General features: G+C 37.3%; 1 protein-coding gene across 1 annotated transcript; it reads left to right on the forward strand.

The window, feature by feature from the left end:
* Window positions 1–2014: 2014 nt before the first annotated feature.
* Window positions 2015–12913, forward strand: LOC310641649 (vesicle-associated membrane protein 3-like; the record flags this gene model as incomplete). The annotated part of the gene is made up of 4 exons (XM_083364886.1): window positions 2015–2079; window positions 2595–2709; window positions 11447–11605; window positions 12854–12913. The coding sequence occupies 4 exons, from the start codon at window positions 2015–2017 to the stop codon at window positions 12911–12913; spliced, it is 399 nt and encodes a 132-aa protein (XP_083221012.1).
* Between the last annotated feature and the right edge of the window lie 8277 nt (window positions 12914–21190).

Raw genomic sequence — 21190 nt, forward strand, 5'->3', positions numbered from 1 at the left:
TTGCCTTATCATTCCCAGTGGTGTAGATTTAAGAACTATAAAAGCAACCATGAGAAAAATGATACATTTATCTGATAAACTGAAAATTGGAGGAAAACAATACATAAAAAATTGAAGGAAGCAGTACATTAATTTTAAAAAAATCAGTTGGCTGGAATATAAATGTATTCTTTGACCTGGGGAAGAAGATGCTCAAATGGAATCTAATCTAATGGAATGTAGATTTGCAAGCATCCTTCCTCAGCATTATCTATTTAAATTATGTATGTAATGAATTTTATGAAGTACAATTATTAAAATTATTTTGTTTGAGTTGTAGTTTCCTTTTTTTCTTAAGATATTGGCCATCCAAGGGTTAATTATGTGAATGGTTTTTTGTTTTTTTTTTAAAGCCAGTGGTTTATCATAAGTTTACACTTTTTCCATGCATGCAAAAGGTGTGGCTGACAAGTCCTTGGTGTAAATATATTCACTGCTTATATCCACACCTTTGCTTTACAGGACTGTATTTTTAAGGATGGTGTTAACAGACTTCACTATACAAATTTTGCAGGCAATTTTATACTTTTTCACTGAATAATTCAAATTTGATCATTATGAGGTTTTTAACAGAGGAAGTGGTTTTGTTATAAATTTACTGAATTCCTTCCAAAGTGTTCAGAATCAATATAACATTCTTTGTCTATGTTCACACATTACACTAAGATCATTTGCTTAATCATGGTTAGTGATTCAATCTTAATACTCTGGATTCACACAACAAATTAAACCATGGACTATGTGATCAATATATTTTACTGGAATATATGTGAACTCCATTTTTTGCTATATGTCCCACACCCACATTCCACCAATTATCTTTAAATTGTATTGGTGTTGGTTTGATTACAAATAAAATCTGGTTAGAATATATCATATTTAATTCTGATGCACAACATATTCAATAAACATATATTCTGTTATTTCCTTGATGCATCCATATAATTTAGTCATTGCCAATGTTAATTAATAACTTTTGAGTAAATGATCATAAGAAATATATATTGCATGCTTAGGATTCCAGATTCAATTCTCAAGATCACTAGGTAGAATTGAAAAGACTTCCTGCCTGAAACCTTGGAAATTTGCTGCCTATTAACTAGATGAGTAATCATTTCATTCATTTGAAGCAGCTTTCTATGCTTTTCTATGTTCATTTTCTTTCCTACTTAATCCTTCTCTGTCTGCCACACCCCACAGTTCATTGTTTACTTAGTGTTGCTTAGCATTTAACAAGCCTGAAAGCTTGATTCCAAGTAGCATTTCTCAGGTTGGCATTAGATTTTAGGATTCACCATTTTTCTAAGGCTACTTTTAACTCTAACTATACTACTAAATTAAAACCATAGATATATCATCAAATGTAAGATAGGTAGTCCTCGAGTTACAACAGTTCATTCAGTGATCGTTCAAAATTATAACAGTACTGAAAAAGGTCTTATGACCATTTTTCATTTTATGACCTTTGCCGCATCCTCATGATCACGTAATCAAAATTCAGATGCTTTGCACCTGGTTCATACTTATTGCCATTGCAGTGTTCCAGGGTTATATGATCCCCTTTTGTGACCTTCTGACAAGCAAAGTGAATGAGGAAGCCAGATTCACTTAATAACCAGGTTACTAACTTATCAGCTGCAGCAATTCACTTAACAACTGTGGCAAGAAACGTTGTAAAATGGGGCAAAATTCATTTAATAACTCTCAATTCACACAACATAAATTTTGGGTTCAATGGTGGTCATAAGTCAAGGACTATCTGTATATTTCCTTATAAAATGCTGCCTTTGTGTGTGTGTGTGTGTGTGTGTGTGTGTGTGTGTGAGAGAGAGAGAGAGAGAGAGAGAGAGAGAGAGAGAGAGAGAGAGAGAGAGAGAGAGAGAGAGAGAGAGAGAGAGAGAGAGAGAGAGAGAGAGAGAGATTGTACTAAGGATTTATTACATTTACCATGTATTGATAGCAAAAAGGACCATGGATGGCAATGGAAAAAGAGCAGGTTGGTGATCCTGCAAAGAAACTCATTTGTGTCCTGCAGCCACTGTAGGATAATGGCTATTTTGGCCATCTTCTTTGTATATAGAGGCTGAGAGATGGCTGTGGGGAGATATAATGGGAGTTAGGGGACATCTATAGGGGACATCTATCTGAATGGAAGGTGTGGCACAATATTGACCCCAAAGTAGTGACAGGGATATGACTATGGTCATCTGAGAAACTCTGGTGGCTTCCAGGGGCATTGCTCCATAGATAATTGAACATGAAACCGTGATTGTAAAGTTGAGCCTTGGAGATAAAAGGTACTGTGGGCTTGCTGCCCAATACTAGCCTCCCGGTTGCTTCCTCTCTATACACTTTTTTCCCATAGCTCGGCAGCAGGACAATTCTCAAGATGGATTTGAAAGCAGGGCAGGATAACAAAATGGACATAAGCTTAAGAGAAGAGTGTAACATTACTAAACAAGATGGATTTCAAAACTGGAAATCCTTAAAGAAGCTAGAACAAAAAATAAAGACATCTCCATTAAAGGTATAATATTGGCTGATTTCTACTTTAGGTCATCTCCAGTTCCTTTCCAAGGTGTCAGTTCTGCTTCCAGTCCAGGAGTTCCCCCTCAGAGCAACATGACCAGCAATCGGAGACTGCAGCAGACCCAGGCTCAAGTGAATGAGGTGAGCTTCACCCAAGACATCTTTGTAGATTTTATTATGATGATTTTTAAATTTGGAACATAGGGGGGATAAAACATGGAAGTGAATCAGGTCACAGTTTATAGGAGCATAGAAACATGGTTAAGTTTATGGTTTTATGGTCAAGTAATAATTGTTAAGCATATGCATTCTGGCATTGTGGAACTTAAAGGTAACTGCAGCAAAATACTCAACATGTATGTAAAGTTAATCTAGAAATAAGAACACCAGTCAAGTAGTACTAATTCATTAATGATCAAGGAGTTCAGCATAAGTATTATCTGTGCAATTAAAAGAAGAGAGAATTTAAGACTCAAGGTACAGATAGATTTATTGCTTTCCTTAGATGAAAATTCTCTATGATACAGGAAAATTCTCTAAACAGCTGACTCACTAACAAGAAGTGGGAACACAGAAATATCCTGCCACTGTTTATCACATGCACCATGATCAATCAGAAATACAAAGAATCTTTTTCTGCAGTGGGTTTTCTGAAAAATACTGAAGTGATTTTGGAGAATACGGTGTCCTTGAAACAAATATCTTAAGAAGGTATTTGGAGATTAGTACAGAATAATTGTGTATTACTTGGATGAATCACTAGCTAGGTTAGTGCATCATGTAAAGCAATTTTTCCCTCAACTCTGATGTAACACGTTGTAAATAACTCAAGCCACTGCAGGTAAGAAATCATGTTTTATGATTTACTATATTGTCAGCTCAATTAAATTGCAATCGTTCATTAATCATAGTTAACTAATGATGGTTTATCACAATGCATGAATCCAGAAATAGTGTCATATTGTAGTACTTCAATATAATCCTACTAAACCAATTCTTTAGATGGCACTAAATGCTCACACCACAGAATCTAGTGCTGCATGTATTCAAACACATTGTATAGAGATATTGCATTAATTTTGGCAAAAACGGTCTATATAAATAAGGCATTGTTAGCACATTAAGAAATGTTATAATGAATGTAGTCAAACAAGATTTGCTGTGTGACTTGAAAATTGTGTTGCCTATAAGAATCTTCAATTGTGCAGAATTTAGGACACCCATGCAACATCATTTACAAAGTACCCTTCCAACTGGTTTTGCAAAGCTGTGTTATATAGTAAAGGACACTGGAAAAACAGTGCCAAACAAACATAGGAAGTGGCTATGGATAGATTTTAAAAATGAAAAAAATGGGTCCACTTAATCTGTTTAGGGGAAAATATTTTTAGATCCCTGCAAATATTCAATGTAATCCTTATAGTAACATCAGCTCAGATCAAGTAGCCTGCTGTTTTTCACAAGGCAATGTTTCTATGAATTCTTATCAGCAACTTTTGTTATGATGTCATTTCAAACAATAATATTACCTCATCTTCCTTCCATGAAAGGAGAACAGTGTTTTGCTATGGAGATCTGAAAATCCAATAGGCTATTTATTTCAACAGAGGGAAAATCATTTGGGAAGATGCCAATTTTTAAAAGTTTAATAACTGAGCACATTTTACTCTCATTTAGAAAATATTTTCTTGGTTTAAACTTGATCTTCCCACCTTCTCAAGATTTAAGTAGAAACTCAGATTATTTCACTTATTGATCAAAATGTGAAAATGCCCTCATTACTTTATAAGACCCAATTTCCATATACTTCCCCATCTTAGTACAAAAAGTAATTGCTTGAACTTAATCTTTTCTTTTCCCATTCAGAAAATGTTAATTTAATATAAAAAGTGCTCTAAAACATGGGCAATCTTGTTGATGTTATCTGGGAGGAGTTTGATCCTGTGACTCTGGACGACATGGACAGGATCATGGGGAAGCTGAGCTCCACCACGTGTTTATTGGACCCGTACCCCTCCTGGCTGGTTTATGCGGCTCAGGATGGGACACGAGGCTGGCTCCAGGCAGTGATAACTGCTTCCTTGAGTGAGGGTAGTTTTCCCGCCGCCTTGAAGGAGGCGGTGGTGAGACCCCTCCTTAAGAAGCCTGCCCTGGACCCAGCTGTATTAAACAACTTTCGTCCGGTCTCCAACCTTCACTTTCTTGTGAAGGTTGTTGAGAGCGTGGTGGCGCATCAGCTCCCTTTGTTCCTGGAGGAAGCTGATTATCTGGACCCGTACCAATCGGGTTTCAGGCCCGGGCACAGCACGGAGACGGCATTGATTGCTCTGGTGAATGATCTCTGGCGGGTTCAGGACAGGGGTTGTTCCTCTGTCCTAGTCCTATTAGACCTCTCAGCGGCTTTTGATACCATCGACCATGGTATCTTGCTGCGGCGTCTCAGGGGGTTCGGAGTGGGAGGCACTGTTTTTCAGTGGTTCTCCTCCTACCTTCTGGGACATTCGCAGTCGGTGTTGGCAAGGGGGCAGAGGTCGACCTCGAGGCCTCTCATTTGTGGAGTTCCTCAGGGGTCGGTCCTCTCGCCTCTCCTGTTCAACATCTATATGAAGCCTCTGGGTGAGATCATTCGTGGTTTTGGAGTTGGGTATCATCAGTATGCTGATGATACCCAGCTTTTCATTTTGACTCCAAACCACCCCAGTGATGCCCTCGACGTGATGTCCCATTGCCTGGAGGCGGTCCGGGTCTGGATGGGGAGGAACAGGCTTCGGCTCAACCCTGACAAGATTGAGTGGCTGTGCGTGCTGGCATCTCGGGAAATTCAGATTATTCCACCTCTTACTATGGGGGGTGAGTTATTATCCCCCGTAGATAGGGCTCACAACTTGGGTGTCCTCCTAGATTCGCAGCTCTCCTTAGATCATATAGGAGCTGTGACTAGGGGGGCCTTCACCCAGGTTCACCTAGTGCGCCAGTTGCGGCCCTATCTGGACTGGGATGCCTTGCGTACAGTCACTCATGTGCTCGTGACCTCTCGTTTAGACTACTGCAATGCTCTCTACATGGGGCTGCCCTTGAGGACCACTCGAAGGCTTCAACTGGTGCAGAATGCAGCCGCGCAAGTTGTGTTGGGGGTCTCCCTATACTCCCATGTTACACCTCTGCTCCATGAGCTGCATTGGCTTCCAGTTGCCCTCCAGGTGAGATTCAAGGTGCTGGTGATGACCTATAAAGCCCTACATGGCATGGGTCCGGATTACCTATGGGAGCACCTGCTACCGGTGTCAACTTCCCTTCGTCCAGTGCGCTCCCACAGAGAGGGCCTCCTCAGGGTGCCACCTGTCAGAGAATGTTGACTGGTGACCCCCAGGGGGAGGGCGTTCTCTGTGGGCGCGCCAGACCTTTAGAACCGCTTACCGGTTGAGCTCCGGATGGCTCCCGACCTTCGCTCCTTCCGCCGTGATCTAAAAACTTATTTATTCGGCCTGGTCTGATGGGTTTGGGGTTTTAATATTGATTTTAATTAATTTATTGCATCGGGCACAATTATTATTATTTTTTTAACTTTTGTATCTTGTATTTTTGATATTTATTGCCCTGTACACCACCCTGAGTCCTTCGGGAGAAGGGCGGTATATAAATCAAATAAATATAAATATAAATATAAATAATATAAATATAAATATAAATATAAATATAAATTAATGTGATCATTTCCTCTGTTCAGTAATCCTCTCCTGCTCATAGCAAATTAACAGAACAATGGGAAGGTGCCTTCCTACCCTGTCTCTGAAGTTCCTGCTCCTTTAGCTCCTGGTTCCTGAACTCTCTCTTATCACATACGATTAATTCTTAGCCTTTTGGACCCTGCACAAATTAGACAATGCCAACAAACATTCCCACTTCTTTTTGCATACATTTAACATCTGCAGCTAGAAGGTATGTTATAAAAGACATGAGCAGAAATAATAATAATAATAATAATAATAATAATAATAATAATAATAATAATAATAATACCTGGAACATTTTACATTTTAAGGAGATACCTGGTTGATACCTAGGATGCTGGCAGCAACCCGTGTCAACTATTAGTGACAGTCAATTTGAATGTTCAGTTGACTGAGTTTCATGTTTTATGAATATATAAAGTTTTATATAATAATAATAATAATAATAATAATAATAATAATAATAATAATAATAATAATAATAATAAACCCCCCAGTGAGGCACTACCTTGACATGGTTGTGGGGCTTGTGTACTCTGAGGAAGGTGAGAGCTATGCCAGAGGTTCAACCATATTGGACAGGTCTCATCAGAGGAGTCAAAGAGTGTCTCTCCCATAAAAAATATGGTGAGATGTAAATTTCAAAATGCCATACTGGCTCGATGTCACCTGGGTTAACAAGGTCCATATTAGATATTGGAGTTCCTGGGTATCTGGTGAAAAATGGGTTACAGGACTCAGGACTGTTGGCTGAGCAACCAGGGCCAGCAGCTGCAGAACTACTGGAAGAAAAGGTGTTTACCCGTTGCAAATACACAGTGATTGAAAACTAAGAAATAATGATCCGTTATTACAGATCAAGTCCAAAAAGAAGAGGATATCTAAAACAAATGCACCAGTTCTGGAAAAAAACAACATCCAGAATCAGAAATAACAGAACAGAGACTAGCAGATCAACGTCGATTTATAATACAAAATAAAGTATTCACAGAAATAGAATTGGACGAACTGCAAAGGTTTACCCAGGGCAAAGAAATCAAAACCTTGCCAGAAGTAATTCAGAATATAGAGGCAAGCCAGGGGGAGTTGGCAGTGAAGGAATCCAGCAGAGATATACAACTGTTCTCATTTGGAAACCAGGCACCTCTTCCTCAGGAAGAACAAAGTCCTCTAACTAAAGAAATAAAAGAATTGAAACAAAGAATAACTGAGCATCTAGAACTGCACAAAAACAACAGAATAAGGCTGCCTGCATTGAAGCTTGTTCCAAAGAAACAGCTAGCACAAGTATTAAAAGATGCAAATCCTGCAATATCAAGTATAAGCACCAATTCACTGCAAGAAACAAACCAACTAATGTACAGCACAGCTGCAGTTACAACTAAATACCTGGGATGCAAAATCAACAAAGAAGAAAAACAAATAGTGCACCACAAAAATGGAAGGTTAGACTAGAAAATAAGACCAGCAAGTTAAGATCACATGCAAGCAAGCTAGAACAGATGAAAGAAAAGAAGCTGAAGAACAAGAAGACCAAAGAATACCTAATCAAGAAACACCACTTAGAAACAAGGAAGATCAAGGAAGCACTGGAAATAATAAAGTAGCAAATAACAGCTATAGCCAGGAAAATCAGTAGATACGAAGCTCGAATTGCAAATTATAGGCAGAACCTCCAATTTCAATCCAATCAGAAACGTTTCTACCAATCCATCAATGGAGAAACTGCAATGAATCAGTCAGTACCTGTCAAGGAAGAAACAGTGCAGTTCTAGAAGCAGATATGGGATAACCCAAAGAAACACAACAAGGATGCAGCTTGGTTTAAAGAGGTGGATGCAAATAAAACAGAAGTTTAAATGAAAGAACTAGTAATAACAAAAATGGTAGAAAAAAGAGCAAGGAAGATCAAAAATTGGTCAGCACCAGATGAAAATTAACTGCATGGGTTTTGGTTGAAACATCTAACTGTTATATACCCACTCATTGCCAAGCAGTTCAACAATATACTACAAGGAGGAGAAATTGAAAAGTGGCTAACAACTGGGAAAACCTACCTAATAATGAAAAATCCAGCAAAAGGGGCAACATGAGGCAACTACAGGCCAATTACCTGCTTACCAACAACTTTCAAATTGCTAACTGGTGTGGTAGCTGATGCAGTACAACAGCATCTAGATCAGGGGTGTCAAACTCAATTTCATTGAGGGCCGCATCAGCATTGCGGTTGCCCTCAGGGGGGTGGGTGGGTGTGGCTTGGGTGGGCATGGCCTACTGGGTGGGCGTGGCTAAAGTGCGTATGGCCTACTGGGTGGGCATGGCCAGCTCTACATCATTCGCATCAAGGGTGCCTATGGGGGCCTGGGCAGGAGTGGGACAGATCTGGAGGCCTCTGGCGGAAGGAGGGTCTCTGGGCCAGGGCCAAGGCAGCGGGGGCCGTTCCCTCACTGTTTCCAGGATGGCTTTGCGGGCCGCATGAAACCACTTCACGGGCCGGATCTGGCCCCCGGGCCTTGTGTTTGACATGTCTGATCTAGATGAAAACAATCTCTTTCCACTCGAGCAGAAAGGAAACTGTCCCAATAGCAGAGGACCAAAAGATCAACTCCTAATAGACAAAATGATCTTGGAAAACTGCAAGAAAAGGAAGACCAACCTGAATGTGGCATGGATTGACTACAAAAAGGCATTTGACTCTCTGCCACATGATTGGATAATCAAGTGCCTAGAAATAACAGGAGTCAGGAGAAACATCAGAAAATTTGTGCAAAGATCGACGGCACAATGGAAGACACAGTTGCAGGTCAATGGTGAAAGACTGGGAGAGGTTAATATCAAGAGAGGAATATTTCAAGGAGATTCATTATCACCACTACTATTTGTTATTGCACTGTTTCCTCTGTCAACAATACTGAATAACTCAGGACATGGTTATCAAACATCAAAAACATCTGCGAGACTATCCCACCTCCTTTACATGGATGATCTGAAGCTGTATGGAAAAACATCATCTGAAATAGAATCACTGCTGAATAACATTAAGAGTCTGGATGAGGAAGATTACTACAAATACTTGGGTATCCTTCAAGCTGACAACATCAAGCACACTGAAGTCAAGAAAAAGATTAGAGGTGAATACATCAAGAGAGTGAAGAAGATCTTAAAGTCCAAACTCAATGGAGGAAATATCATGAAGGCAATCAACACCTGGGCAATTCCAGTCACTAGATACACAGCTGGAATAGTGGACAGGACTCAAGCAGAACTAAAAGCAATGGATAGGAAGACCAGAAAAATAATTACAATAAATCATGCCCTTCATCTATGCAGTGGCATTTACAGATTCCATCTACCAAGACAAATAGGTGGGTGTGGAATGCTGCAAGTACATCAGATGGTTGAAGACGAAAAAATAATTTTTGAAGAATATCTGAAGGATAATGATGCACTGAAATTAGTGTATCAGGAAGGCTTACTGACTACTGGAGAGACCAAACTGGCCTACAAGAAAGATCAAATGAAGAACAGAATAGAGGCACGGGAAGACAAAGCACAACATGGCCAGTACTTAAAAAAATAGCTGGGAAAGCAGATAATAACAAGACCTGGCAATGGCTAAGAGCAGGAAAGTTGAAGAAAGAGACTGAGGGATTAATTCTGGCTGCACAAGACCAAGCCTTAAAGGACAAATGCATACAAAGTCAAAATTGAGACAACAGCAACAGACAGTAAGTGCCACCTATGCAAAGAAGCTGAAGAAACAGTGGACCACCTGGTAAGCTGCTGCAAGAAGATCGCACAAACTGACTACAAGCAGCGACATGACAAAGTAGCAACATTGGTGCATTGGAAGATCTGCAAGAAATATCATTTGCCTCTAAGCAAGAACTGATGGGATCATAAAATAGAGAAAGTCATAGAAAATGGTAAAGTTAAATTGCTCTGGGACTTCAGAATTCAAACAGAAAAGCACCTGCAACATAACACCCTGGACCTAACAATTGTTGATAAGACAAAAAAGTCTGGATAGTGGACATGGCAGTGCCTGGAGACAGCAGAATAGACGAGAAAGAACTGGAGAAGATAACAAAATACAAAGACCTACAAATAGAAAGACTGTGGCAAAGGCAAACAAGGGTAGTACCAATAGTAATAGGCGCCTTGGGTGCAATCCCAAAACAACTGGAGCACCACTTGAACATCACTGGCCTTGACAAATTCACCATTAGTCTTGCAAAAGGCAGCCTAACTAGAAACTGCTTCCATCCTGTGACGATATCTATAATACCATCAAACATCCACATCTGCCTATCGCAGGTCGTTGATAGGGATTTGATAGGTAGACACAAATGCCAAATCCATCCAGTCTGAACATCTGCCTGACTGTGCGATTAATAATAATAATAATAATAATAATAATAATAATAATAATAATAATAATAATAATAATAATGATAATGATAATGATGATGATGATGATGATGTTGGAAGGGACCTTGGAGGTCATCTAGTCCAACCCCCTGCTCAGGCAGGAAACCTGATACCATTTCAGACAAATGGCTGTTCAGTCTCTTCTTAAAAACTTCCAATTTTGAAGCATTCACAGCTTCTGGAGGCAGATTTTTCCACTGATTAATTGTTCTGTCAGAAAATTTCTCCTTAGTTCTAGGTTGCTTCTCTCTTTGGTTAGTTTCCATCCGTTGCTTCTTGTCCTGCCTTCAGGTGCTTTGGAGAATAGCTTGACTCCCTCTTTCTTGTGGCAACCCCTGAGATATTGAAACACTGCTATCATGTCACCCTTCAGTATTCCAAGTGTGGCCTTACCAAGGCATTGTAAAGTGATATTAACACTTCACGTGATCTTGATTCTATCCCTCTGTTAATGCAGCCTAGCACTGTGTTGGCTTTTTTGGCAGCTGCAACACACTGCTGGCTCATATTTAAATGATTGTCCACTTTGTTCAGTATAAACCTATGACAACCTTTGAAATTTTAAATAAAACTGTCTTGTATACTTTTTTTTTCAATAAGCAGGTTGAGCTTTGTTTTAGAATTACCGTATCCTTCCTTCCTTCAACAGATGTTGAAAAAGTGATTCTACTTCATTATTTTGTAAGTAGGTTTCCTAAACACTGTGCCATTTTCAGGTTGTGGACATCATGCGGGTCAACGTAGACAAAGTACTAGAAAGAGATCAGAAGCTTTCAGAACTTGATAACCGAGCAGATGCTTTGCAAGCAGGGGCCTCACAATTTGAAACCAATGCAGCTAAGCTGAAGAGGAAATACTGGTGGAAAAACTGTAAGGTATACTTGTCTACTAAACAATACAATGTAATCTTAGTCCAAGAGAAATAAGGGCAAACATCAGCCTTAATTCAGTTAAAATGAAAACATATATACCCCTAATAAGGAATTTTGGAATTTGGTAAAAATGTATGGGTTGAGATTATAATATTGTACAGATAAAAAACAGTTTATTGAAAATATTGTAGAGATAAAAAACAGTTTATTCAACCTTCCACGTCAAATAGATTGTTTATTTCTTACAAAATAAATGATGGCAGATGTAGGAAAAGTTAGCAAAGAAACTGTATTTTTACCTCCTTTCCTTGTTTAGCAAAATTTAATTCACATATCTGCATGTAATATGCCTCCTATTGATTAGATGGATATTGTAATCACTTTCAGTTACTGGTTCTTTTTTCATTATGTTTTTCTCTCTTCAGTAATGAAAAATACACCAGGCTATGTTTAATCTCTAAATAGACTACTGCAGATAGTTTGGGCTTATCTAACATAATATTATACTCAGAACAAACATTATGTTTCTTTTTCTTCCATACAAGGACTTGCTTCCAGGTTTCTTTGTACAAAAACAATTTTCTAACATTATTGTTTTTCCTCTATACACATTCTTTCTACGATAAAACCCACCTGACAGCAACAGCATCTAGGGCTGTGGGCTGCAGTGCTCCGATTCCAGTAAACAGGGCAAAGTGGTACCATGGTACAGAAAATAAGGTGTTCTACTTCCCATTGAAGTGCAACCTCATTTTCTTTTTCAGAGCTATACAAAGGAACTTTTAAGAGTTTAGCACTCCTTTGTATTGTACAGCTCTAGCTGTTGCAGATTTGGCTTCTATTATCCAACCATCCTATCTCATTCATTGAAGTTTGGGGGGGGCATCATTTTTTTCATTGTTAATCCAGACTTATTTTCCTACCATTTTTCTTTTATTGCTATGCCAACAATGGGTTCTGTTTTTTTCCACTGCTGTCTGCCTTCAATGAATTTTTGAATTATCTTTGAATCTCTCGAGAGTAATTCAGAAACACTTTAATACAATTTGACGCCTTGAATTCATCTGAGGTTCAGCTTGGAAATTCACCCCAAGGGGCTGATTCAATCAATCTTTTTTTAAGATTAAATCACCCCTTCTAAATATTGTGGTCATATAAGCAGGACACACCTGTAGTCTTTCCATTCAAATAAAAGTAAAGTTACCTTTTAAATAGCAAGTTTGAGATTAATTATTTTCTTTTCTTTTCTAGATGATGATTATCCTGGGTGCAATTTGTGCAATCATTCTTATCATAATTATAAGTGAGTAACAGAAATGTTCATCTTGACAGACTTCATTTCATTTTATAATGATCAGCCAACATTTCTGTATAAATGACTGATCAGAGCATTTACAAATTTTCTTGGCATTGTCTCCTTCCCCACTTCTATAAGGAGAAATACACAACATTGTATCGCAGTTATAAAACAACTTGATTTTAAAAGGACACATCTGTAAGTGCTTATTTTGCTGAACAGAAAGTGTCTCTGTAGATGGCAGACTTGTTTGGACTGGGATTATAAGAGAACTAGGGGCTGGTAAAAGGACAGATAAGATTCATCCAAGAAATACAAGGGCTATAGACATCTTTTTAAAAATCCCAGAAGATGACAATGGTAAACCACTTCTAAAGAAAACCTACTTTAAAGGGAAAATCATTTTTATGATTTGCATAAGGTAGTCTAATCTTGGTTTTCTTAAAGTCACCAACAACGTCCTTCAGTCAAAGCACGATCGGATATTACATCAGCCAAATGCTGTAAAATAGAGACCAGTCATTATGCTTACAGCATGAGCACTGTACTGGATGGCTAAAGGATGCTAAGATTTCATTATCAGAAGAGATATCACTGGCTAGCAAGGACCTGCTTCATATAATATATTAAACGTGTCTGTTGACATCTCTTGTATGAAAACAGGTTGGCAAATACTACTGTATGGCCTTGTACCTTAACTCACAGATAGTTCTCAACTTACAAGAGTTTGTTTAGCGACCATTCAAAATTACGATGGCAGTGAAAAAAGTGACTTTTGACTGTTTTTCACACTTGCAGCATCCCCATGGTCACATGATCAAACTTCAGATCCTTGGCAACTCATTCATAGTTGTGACAGTTGCAATGTCCCGGGATCATGTGATCACATTTGCCATCTTCTGACAAGCAATGTCTGTAGGGAAGCCAGATTCACTTAACAACAGTGTTACCAACTGAACAACTGCAATGATTCACTTAACAGCAGTGGCAAGAAAGGTTGTAAAATGGGGCAAAACTCACTTAACAACTGTCTTTTAGCAAGAAAATTTTTGGACTCAATTGAGGTCATAAGTTGAAAACTACTTGTACTGATCTGCCATGCTGAGTACTCTTTACGCTCATTTTAGTTAGAAGCAAATGGCAATGTGTTGTATCAATGTGACCTTTTTCCTTATGGTCAGCATTTCAGCAAAGTGGATTAATTAACCTGATTTCCTCTGAACTTTTTTTTAATTACTGATTTACTTTTTCTTTTACATTGTGAATTCTAATCATTTAATGTGAAGAACAAGTTACCTCCATTTTTTACTTGACTGAATATTGGTAATATGGAATCAGTGGAGAGACTGAACTAATTTCTTGATTTAAAAAGAACCTAAATTATTAGTTCACTCCAATTCAAAGCACATCATTCAGTGTACCATGTCCAAACAAGTCTCAAAAAGAAAGAAAAAGCTTAAATTGGTTCTCTGAAGTTTACTCATTTGTTTAGTTTTTAAAGTAGTAGCTGGGATTTAAATCTCCAGGATTTATTTTAGAAATAGAATTTGCTAAGTATATTATCTCTATAGATGAAATCAAGCACCATGTTGGGAGCATGAATCATGAAGCAGAGGCGAGTCATGGCTGCCAATTTTAGTAAATTTCTTGGGATTTATTGAATGAGGTAGTTATCCAATTTAAGAGATTTGTTTTAAAGCCGGAGAATGGAAATGACTATTTTATTTTCTGTTATCCATTGTTACTAAAAGACATGTTATTGTGCATGTGTCTGCTTATCAGACAAACCTCATTTCCCCAGTTGGCAGACATATATGGGAGATTAACAATATTTTCATTCTTTTTTCTTCCAGTTTATTTCTGCACCTGAATACTAAGATCAAATGGCTTGGTGTGGCTACACTCATCTTTTCTGATAATTCCACAAATGAAATTGAAATTTATTTTTTACGTCTTGGGGCTGGTTGCTTGCAACTATGTGTAAGGACTGTTTGTTTAGGGTTCATTTTTAAGGGTTTTTGTTTTGTTTTGTTTAGGAGAAGGTGCTGTTCTTAGAGGGAAAAAAGTGTACCAGTTAAAATACTGCCAACCGATTTCACACATCTTGCTATGTCTTAAATTATGAGAATGCTGATCTTTAAAAGTGCTCATTCTTGAAAGCTATTTCATTTGAATGAAAAAAACCACCAGTATAAAAATAAAAGGGATGTTGCAAATGGGCTTTAACTGAAAGGATATTAAGTAATAACAAGTTGTTTTCAAAATTAGATACCTTTTACACCATAAAAACAACCTCAGATTCATAAGAGCTGATCTTTATAACAGTAGTTTAAAATAGATTCATAGCAATATCTGGGGCTATAATACAAAAAAGCTTGTATTCTCCCCATTCCTCAAGTTAAAGACAAATAATAATAATTTTAAAACTCACAACAGATTTTTAAGGCAAGGGTTCACAAAATCTGGAAATATTCCAAGATATGAGTGGCTTAGGAAATAAACTTACAAAGTGAAATCCATGGCAGACATCATTGTTAACTTTTGAAGCAGCTTGAGAGTTCATGACTAGGTTCCTAAGGTCATTCAACAATATTTATATGCAAGCAAAGACTTGATTTACCCTTGTCCAGATTTTCCATTAGACTTGTGGTAAGCATGTGGTACTGAGTTGCTGCTGAAGCTCCAGTGCCTAGTGAGAACTCACCACTGACACCTCTCCTGCTTCTATATTGTTTTCTGGCATTCAGTGTTAGATACGTAGGTCAGCAACCCATCATTTACTTTTAACAAAATAGCCTCCAAGATCTTGCTGAACTACAGCTCCCAACATCCCTCATTACTGTACACCCAGTTTCTGGGAATTTCATTTTTATAATCCCTGGAGGACTACAGATCTTTACTCTTCTCTAGAATGATGCCAGACAATTAGGATCAAATCCAGCAATATAAGATCCAACAGAATACTTTGCCAAGACTCTCCCTCTGTCAAATTTGGAGCCATTTGTAGGTACACACATAGTCTGTATTCATTTTATTAAAATGATCAGTGGATAAATGTTTATACACATGATATTTAAAGGCATATCTAATTATAAAAATAGAGTGAGATGCTGTAATTAATTCAGGCTGATGAGAAGCAGTTTTTCAATTGTGCTTCATGTTTTGATATTGTTTATTATAGAAAACTCCAGATACTTGCAATCTTAATTACACAGAAATATACTGTACTCGCTGTTGCTGTTTTGGTCCGAGATTAACGGCACAAGGAACATATGTACCAGTGAAGAAACATTTCTTTAAAAATGTCTTTACAAGGTATAATTGTGATACAGAACTTCTATTCTAGCTCTTTTTTTTCAAGCCAATGTGTCTTTAATGGTTGGTTATACAACTGTAATTAGCCAGCTGTTGAACTAAAATATCAAGATTTACCATGCAATATAGCTAGGTACAGGACGTGGGACAAGAAAAGTTCGTATGTGATGCAAAAATCCTTTAATATTCTTATTTCCTCCCTTACTCTAGAAAATCATTTTGCCCTAGTTGTGCTTTGTAAGACATAGTAGAAATCTGTATTTTTTGAAGTGTTGCTGAACTGCCACTCTCAGCATTTCATATCACTGCTCATACTGGTACATCTGGAAAGTATAAATTCCAACCACTCTACTAGTCTGACAATACGAGTTGAAAAAAGCAGTGCCTGGTGAAATGGGATACATGGCTCAGGACTGCATGGCTTCCAGGCCTTGTGGATGAAGTACTACACAATCTTGCATTTGACAGATTGCTTCAAATTAAATCTTAAACTTCTGCTTAAACCAAAGTATCTAAAACTACGGGGACAGAAGTATTATCATCTTCATGCTGATTCTTGTAAAAGCTGTATTTTGTCATTTTTGCAAATTGTGTGAGGCCTAAGCACTTTCATAGCTAGTTTGGTCTCAAGATCTGTTGCACTCCTGAATTTGTGAAACTTTATTTCAGAACTTCATTCATTGTGGAGCCAACTAAATTTTTTCATTAAAATGTCTTAGCATAATAGTGCATTTGCACGTGTCATAGTCATTGCTTTGTTATTCTGAATCTGTAAACAACTGCACACAAATAATAACTTTGCATTCACGTTTGCAGAAAGATGCTGTATTTAACTCTGTATTGTATAGATGTTGCATTGGCTTTCTTTCATTTAGGAATTTATTGAAACATGCAATTCAACCTGGAATTTTAACTTTTGCATGAATCTATATTTTAGACCCTTTTTAATGCTTCAGGTGTAAGACTGTAAGAGGTCTCTACTTCAGGACAAATCTCTCAGATGGATATTTCAAATGGTGAGGAAATTCAGACACTGAGCCCATACCCCACCTCACCCTATGCGGTGCCAGTCTAGAAGAGATGGGTGAAACTTTAAATGATACCTTCTTTCCACTACTGATGCAAGAAGATCTCACTCTTTGATATTATTCTGGTGGTACTCCAGACTTTTATAACCCTACTTCATGCAATCAAGTTTATTGAGGGTGTGTAACAAGGAGTGGGTAGCAATGGAGGGACTAACAGAATTATATAAGCTGAAATGTAGCTGTGTCCGTTACATTTTTTTCCTTAATTTCTTTTCAAAGTAGGACTTTATAAGCTCCTGACTCTAATTCTTAAAAATAATTTACAACAATTACCACTGTATAAATACATATTAATACAATGGGTTGGATCCACACTTAGTTAAAATAAACCCTTTATAAACAAAAAGCTTATTAGGCATGACAAGTTCTATTGTTTTCAGTGGATCTACTCTAAGATTCAATTAATGTACAGAAATATACATGGTGAGGTGGGAGGCAAACTAATTTAATATAACTATAACAACAACAACAACAGCAACAATAATATCTGAAAGCTATGCTCACACTGTTTGATGTAGAACAATCCACTTAGGGCAATAACAGAACTTGATAGTGGCTGTTCTTTTTTACATTTGATTTTTCCCCAGAATATTTTTCTCCTGCCATTCATTCCAAAACCTCCAAATTATCAAGCATTTATTGATAACCTCTCTCTCTGCAGTTGCAGCTTCCTACTGATATGACATTTTAAAAGCCCCATCTGTGAATGAAAAAGCAAAACCATGGCAGTCCAATTACATGTGGCTTTGTGAGTGTTAAACCTAGTTATGAGGCAGTGAGTCACCAAGGCAGTAACCTCATTCTGTCAAGGATTTAAAAATTTAGTTTAGAAGGAAAAATTTATTATGCCTTAATTGAAAGAAGCCCCATCATTAACAACCACATTTAGGTACGCTGGTGGCTCAACAATGGAGGAGAAACACAAAAGATTACAAGGTTTTAAGTTCTCTAGATACAACTCTTCCATCAGCTAAAATGTTAATAGACACAGGATAGAGAAGCAAGGAAGGAAGCCTTAGAATTAGGCCAGTTATGGCTGAAATATCTACCCCTTTTAAAAATTTATTTTCTTGCTTCCTTCCCATTCTGGTTTTTGTTAACATCTTCCTGTTGAAGAGTTTTGGAAAACAGAGCTTTTGGTCCATGTTTTATTTTGCACAGGTATTTAATTTAAAAGTTAAATACAGGTATCCAAGAAAAGACGTGAATGCATCCTTTCCTTCTTGCATTATCCTAAGCTATAAAGAATATGGACATACTAAATTACTATTTAATGATCACAGTATTAAAGATTCCTATAATAGGATTTTTGATGTTTTATATGCTTTCATACTTGGAAGAAGAACCACCTTCCTCTGAACCTCTGGTGTTCACGCAGAACATTCTAGCAAAGCTAATATCAGTATGAGAATATTCACCATCACGCCAAAGCATGGCAATTAACATAAGATAAGCAGCAAAATGTAACATATAAAGAAACAAACTATGTCTTCTCTGCCCTTTGTTGTTGTTGTTTCTTTTGTATTTGCCTCACAAAGTTTTCTACAAAATTCAAAATGCTTCCATACCTTTGTATGCTTCTCGGATGGTTTCTAATAATTAACTGAACTATGTTTTTTGAATTTCTGTAAAATATTCAAGCTGTTTTTCTTTAAAGTCCATCTATGAAAGAGGAAATTTACAATCAATTTTCACTGACATTAATTTAAGATTAGTAAAAAAGCAGAGCATAGAGAATCATATAAATCTTTGGAAGATCACTTGACTGTTCCTATAGTCTAGATCTGATGAAAACAGAGGAAGAATTGTCATAAACACTCAAATCTTTTAACAGGGGTCTCAGTGAATTTGAATGCAGCCATCAACAGATAATGAAAAAAGTAGTTAATGGGACATGGCTAATAACTTAGTGGAAAGTACAGAAGCATTTCTACTACACAAGGAAGCCTGTCAAGTTTTGACAAATTTTTTATTTAAAACTTATTTAAATAGGTTTTTATAGCTATTTAAAAATCTTAAAGTAACTATAATTATCATCACATTTGAGCAATACTTAACTAGTTTCTACCTTTCCAAAAATTTAGTTTCTTCTCTGGTACTCAAACATCTTTAATATTGTCTTCATAGTCTTACTGTTGGTATATGTTTTATACAGATAGTTTCATCAATAAAGAAGAATATTTGTAACTCAGGTTGAAATAGGGGGTCCTTGGTGCTCTCTTAGCTTGGTTGTTTTCTTGCAGACATTTCATTATTCGAACTATCATGTTTCCCCCAAAATAAGACCCAACTGGAAAATAAGCTCTACTATGATTTTTCAGGACACTCGTAATATAATCCCCACTCCCAAAATAAGCCCCCGGTTAAGATCTTCAGCCAGACGGACGCATTTAATACCGTATTTCCCTGAACATAAGACCTAACTGAAAAATAAGCCCTAATGCATCTTTTAGCGTAAAAATTTATATACGACCCAGACTTATTTTCAGAGAAACATGGTAGGTAAAATCAATAGTGCTAGTAAGGAGAGGGGAGGCTTGCTCTCACTTTATATTCTAGTAATTTGCTCTGTCAATGTTGGTGGGGGTGGTCTTATACGTTCCTTGGCTGAGCTGTTTACTGTTGGTTTGTTGGCAGTTCCTTGATTCTTGTTTATTTGATTGTTGGTCTGATGATAATCTGTGCTCATCTGGGTGCTGATTGCTGGTGGGAAGGTGTTTTGGTCTTTTTATTCCCTTCTGATTTATTGTCTCTTTTGCATAGTATGTAGATATTGTCTATATGTCTATTGGTGGTTAATTTGTCAGAGTGCCAGGTTTCTAGAAATTTCCTAGTATTTTTGGACTTGGCTTGGTCTCGTATGGTCAGTTTCCCAGTTGAAACTATGGTCAAGTCTGTCCATGTTGTGAAATTAGAGTTTTCATCATATCTTCTGCTAGTTGATGTTCATGGATGTGTTCTGCCAGTCTTCTGCCTGTTTGTCCTATGTAGTGGTTGTTGTATATTGTAGATGACTTCTGTTTTTTATTCTGGGGCTGCTGGGTTTTTTTGTTTACTTAGGGTGGTTTGAAGGGTTTTGTTGGCTTTTGTGCTATATTGATTCCATGACAGCAAACCGCACTACTTATTAGCACTGATGATGTTACATTTTTATTACAGCTCACATCATTCCCTCATATTTGTTGCTTATGCTAGCTATTAAAGTGAAGTACATCCAGGTTTTAAAAACTTGCAAATTACAGTAGTTAAAGGGTGATGTAGTTAATAGAACTGTAGATGGAACAAGCAAAAGAAAATGCCATGAATTATTTCTTGTTTTTAATCAAAAAAAACTTAAAAAGGAATTGGGACTGCTTCAGGATTCAAGAATTTTTCTTATAAAGGGCCTCTGTTGATTACTTCTGTAGATTATCTAGCTGGGCGGTAACTTACTATACAAGTAAATATATGTACACATATGCAACTTCATGACACCAACTTCCTTTAATTTAATTAGTAAAGGAAGTATTTAGATAATTAAAGTTTGCATCTCTTGTAGACATCCAGATTATACTCCTGGCAATATCCATGTCTTTATCATTATTTCCAAAGGAAAATGAATTTCTGGATAAAGCTGACATGGTAACATCAACAAAAATACAAAGCAAAATTACATGGCACGGAGAGTCATCACATTACAACTTTTGCATAACCGAGGTGCCAGCAAGTCCAGAAACTACACCCAACTATCCTAGATTACTAGATTACTCCTAAAGATTCATATGGCAGAAAAGAGAAAAGTAAACATATAATTAGTTTTTTTAATGATAGTAGAATTAAAAAAGAGCTCCACAAAAATATTTACTGAAGCAGTTAAAACACTGGTTTTCTGAACCTTTTAGGAATATT

This window comes from Vipera ursinii (assembly GCF_947247035.1).
Source record: "Vipera ursinii genome assembly, chromosome: 5".
Lineage (NCBI taxonomy): Eukaryota > Metazoa > Chordata > Lepidosauria > Squamata > Viperidae > Vipera > Vipera ursinii.